Source organism: Elephantulus edwardii, unplaced genomic scaffold (assembly GCF_000299155.1).
Source record: "Elephantulus edwardii isolate Elephantulus edwardi_28Jun2011 unplaced genomic scaffold, EleEdw1.0 scaffold00004, whole genome shotgun sequence".
Lineage (NCBI taxonomy): Eukaryota > Metazoa > Chordata > Mammalia > Macroscelidea > Macroscelididae > Elephantulus > Elephantulus edwardii.
The window spans coordinates 5795085-5799328 of NW_006399754.1; the positions used below are offsets into that span (position 1 = coordinate 5795085).

The 4244-nt window shown below is 39.6% G+C and overlaps 1 protein-coding gene across 1 annotated transcript in view; it reads left to right on the forward strand.

The window, feature by feature from the left end:
- Positions 1 to 4244, forward strand: part of MRPS31 (mitochondrial ribosomal protein S31) — a 65929-nt gene that overhangs the window by 22396 nt on the left and 39289 nt on the right. The window contains exon 6 of the mRNA XM_006879610.1: positions 4122 to 4171. Coding sequence (XP_006879672.1) covers positions 4122 to 4171 — 50 coding nt within the window. The remainder of the gene's footprint in view (positions 1 to 4121; positions 4172 to 4244) is intronic.

Below are 4244 nucleotides of genomic sequence, written 5' to 3' on the forward strand. Positions count from 1 at the left end.
CATTGTCCAACTCTCTGATGCATAACAAGTGATACCAAAGACCATGGCCTGTATCAGATGCACCTTAGTCTCCAAAGAGACACCATTGCCCTTCAGTAACAGTACAGCACATCAAAATTGGGAGAAACAGAATCCAAGCAAAGAAGGTAGAATACAATTTACATAGTTTTGGCAAAGGTGAATAGAGTTAAGCAGGAGGGTAAATTCTTCATATCTGTGCCTTTTCAGCTATGAGTCATTTCCAAATGGACGGCATACAGCAACAAGGCCTTTGATTTAGAAATGTTATTCCTAGGAATTTAAGGAAATAATCGCAGATATCTAGAAATATATAACCTCTGGAATTATTCATCATTATAGTGTTTAAGAGAGGAAACATTCATTATCAAAATGTTCATTAAGAGAAGATTAATTGTCCACAGTAATTTTTATAATAAGATATTAATGAAGCTCTTATTATTGAGGGGAAAAAAGTTACCAGACTAACTGGTTCTAATTTATTTTAGAAATCTGAATTGTACTGGGAAAAATTAGATTACCAAAGTTTGAAAAAATACTGAACCAGAAGTAAAATTTCAGGGTAAAAGGTGACTAAATGTTAAAAACAGTGTAGTCAGTGTGAGTACAGTGGCCTCTTAGCTCCACTATTGTGTTGAGATGCCTCCTCACAGCATCAGAAGCACAAAACCAGTTCTCATGAGCTTAGACACGCACCAGCTTCTATCAGTTCAGACACCAGCTTGCTCTCGCAGCCCTCAATCTGTTAACCTCTTGCAGTGGCCACACAGAACTCAAAATTATGGCATTTATCAGAGAAACCACAGCTTACTATTTAAATCAGAAATTCAGGCTACAGTTCTGTAGTTAGGGTAGCTTCTCAGAGGTGCATGTGTATAGCCTTCTAACCTTCAGCCTTGCTGGGCCCTGCCTCTCAGCTCTTGGCCAGTATTACAATGTTCTTTTAGTTCTGCCAATGAGGGCATCTCACTCCTACCCTTCTCCAGTAATCCTAGGTGAAGGCCCTCTGCTTTGGTCCCATGGGCTACCAGTTTAGTTCAGTTCTGTCTCACCACAGGCTCTGATTCTCTGCCACTCCTCCTCTTGGTCTGGTGTAGGTCTCAGTCTTATTTAGGAAGCTGGCCTTATTAAAGGCCCCACCATTTTCTCTGCTTCTTAATGGTAGCAATATTCCCTTTTCTTCCCCTGAACTAAGTATGTAGGCCTGGCAGGATTACAAAACTGACTGATTCCCTCTTTAATGGTCTCCACATCTTATTTGCATTTTCTTCTCCAAAGGTGCTTTTACATTATTTTGTTATTATTACCAAGCTATCCTCTTAGAAGGATCACAAACATTGCACATTTGTGTGGTCCTATTCAGTCCTGTGATGAAAGCCAAAGCCAATGGCTTTGAATAACCCACTCTGTAGACATCACTATGAGCCACGGGCTTTAAAAAAAATGTCGTTAAGTGCCATCAAGTCGAGCACAACTTGACCCTATAAAAAAAGGCCTGAACCCTGTCCTATATCTGTTGTCATTTCTGTACATTCATAGAGTTTCCAGAGGCATGTTGTTTAAGAAGTAGATGCCACTCCACTCTGCTTCCAAGCCTGTCTCAGTCTGGTAGCTCCACCAAACACTGTCCATGATAGGTAACCATTATGGCATTTGACACACCAGTGACACAGCATTCAGCATCACCACAACCCCAGGTTACTTCAGTACAGCAAATTGACAGACCAGTGCTGTACCACTTAGAAGAATGTTCATCCCAACACAATTTACACCAGGCCCAAGGGCCCAACTGCCAATTTTAAATACAAGGCCTGCCTACCAGGTCCTGGTTGACTCTGAACAAGAGGTTTCCAGCCCTCAGCTCATTGTTAGCTAAATTCTCCAAATCCTGTCAGCTCACACCTGATTGCAAATGAAAAAAAAACACACCACAACAACCAGACAGTTCATACCCAACCCTCAACCAAAACAAGAGCCTTGAAATACCATTTATATACAATAAACTGCACACAGAGTGTACAATTTGCCACGTTTTGGCAAATACACACACACACACATATAATATGACTAAGGATGACAGAAGAAGAATTGATGCCTTGAATTGTGCTGGAGAAGAGTCTTGAACATACCATGGACTGCCAGGAAAACAAAGAGGTCTATCTTGGAGAGGGTGAAACCAAGTCTCTCCTTGGAAGCTAGGATTTTGAAGCTCTGTCTCACATACTTTGGGCACATGGCCAAGAGAGACCCGTCCTGGGAGAAGGACATCAAGCTCCGAAGGGTGGATGGACAGCGCAGGAGAGGAAAACTTCAGATGAGATGGATTGATACAGTAACCGGGGCAGTTGGGGTTGGTGTGTCAGAGTCAGTGAGACTGTCTTAGGACAGGGCAGGCTCCAGAGCTGCAGATGACTTGACAGCACCTAACAGTAATCTAAAACTAAAACCATGTCAAGATAGTTTTGTTTCTATCAACATAACAAGCTCAATTTCTGTTAGCTTCAAAAGCTTATGCTACTTAACAGTTTGTCCCCCTTTTACCCTGTCCTCAGGCAGCCACCTGTCTCTTTCCTACCATTTTGCAAAAGATTTGTTTGAATCTTCTTGAATTTTATATAAGTGATATGCTTCGTGTCTGGATTTTTTAAGCATGAAAATTTGACATTTCTCCATGCTCTGCATTTACCAGTGTGTAGTGTGTTGTGGGGAGTAGTGTGTAATTATCAGTAATCCTTGATCTGTGAACTTTGGTAAATGGTGATAGTTGTGGAAGGGCTCCAGGTCTTTTGTTCATGGGGTCGCTATGAGTCGTGTTTGACTCAGTGGCAGACAACAACACAACAACAATCCTTGATTTAAGACATGTTTGAGTCACACAGGTCACATTTATAATCTTCTGTTTGTTTTTATTTTTATAAATTTTAAATTATATGTCATTAGTAACCTGCATGCAGTATTTCAGCAATTAATTTGCTGATGTTATTTACAGATGTTCATTCAGTGTTACAATTTTCTGTTCAAAACATGGTTGTATAGCAGTGAAAACTGAAAATGTAGTTATTCAACTTAAATAAAAACTGACTTAGGACCTAAGTTGAATACAACTGTATATGGTTATGCCACATTTTGTATTTGAGCTTTAATTGGTGAACATATATATGGGCTATTTCACGTTTTTGACTGTTAGAAATAAAAAAAATGCTATGAACTTCTATACATAAGTCTTTATGCCAGTTTGTTTTCTCTTGTGTAAATATTTAGCTGTGAAATTGACGGGCTGTCTGATAGATGGATGTTAACTTTCTCACATATAAACTGTTGAATTGTTTTCCAAAGTCATTAGACCAGTTTACATTCCTGCCTACTGTGAGTAGTGGGAATATATTTCACTCATTCTTGAAATAGATCTTAGATTTCAAAAGCAAATCATTGATTAAAACATGGAGGTAAGGAGCTAACCTGATGTTACTTGTGCTCAGTCCCTGTTAGTAGTGCTGTTACTGTGATTATTGATAGCTTCTTCAGTCTTTAATAGCAGTGTAGCACATTTGTGACTTACTCGTCACAGATTCTAGGGATAAACAGGCTAGAATATAAAATTCAAGTCACATTTTAAAAAAACCTCAACACAGAACCCCTGCTTTTGAGTAGATTCTGATTCCCGGCCCCCTTCGAGGCTGTAATCTTTGTGTGAGTGGACAGCTTAATCTTTCTCTCACTGAGCAGCTGGTGTTTTCAATCCACTGACCTTTTGGTCAGCAGCACAGCATTCTATGCACTCCGCTTCCAGAGTTGCATCTAAGTCATATATTATATAAAAATTCTCCACATTCATTAAAAAACTCTTCTTTCCTGTCCTGTAGAGAGAGGGCAGTAGGACTTTAAGGTTGATTTCTTGGCATTATGGTAAAACAAGTTAAAGCTTGGCAGTTGTTGCATTTATGGCTTTTATATGACATTTCAGCTCTCAGTGACCTTTCATTATTTAGATGCTGCTTAATTATGTGTCAAGGTCTGAAAGTATAGTATCAATTCAAATGAGACTATAATTTTTAAAAGAAAGATACTGACTTCTGCTTATTGGAAATGCTTTTCTTACACAGAGGGCTCCCCTTCGATCTGGGATATAGAATTTGCTAAGCAGTTAGCTGCCGTGACTGAGCAGCCCATCCAGAATGGCTTTGAAGAGATGATCCAGTGGACTAAAGAGGGGAAGCTGTGGGAGT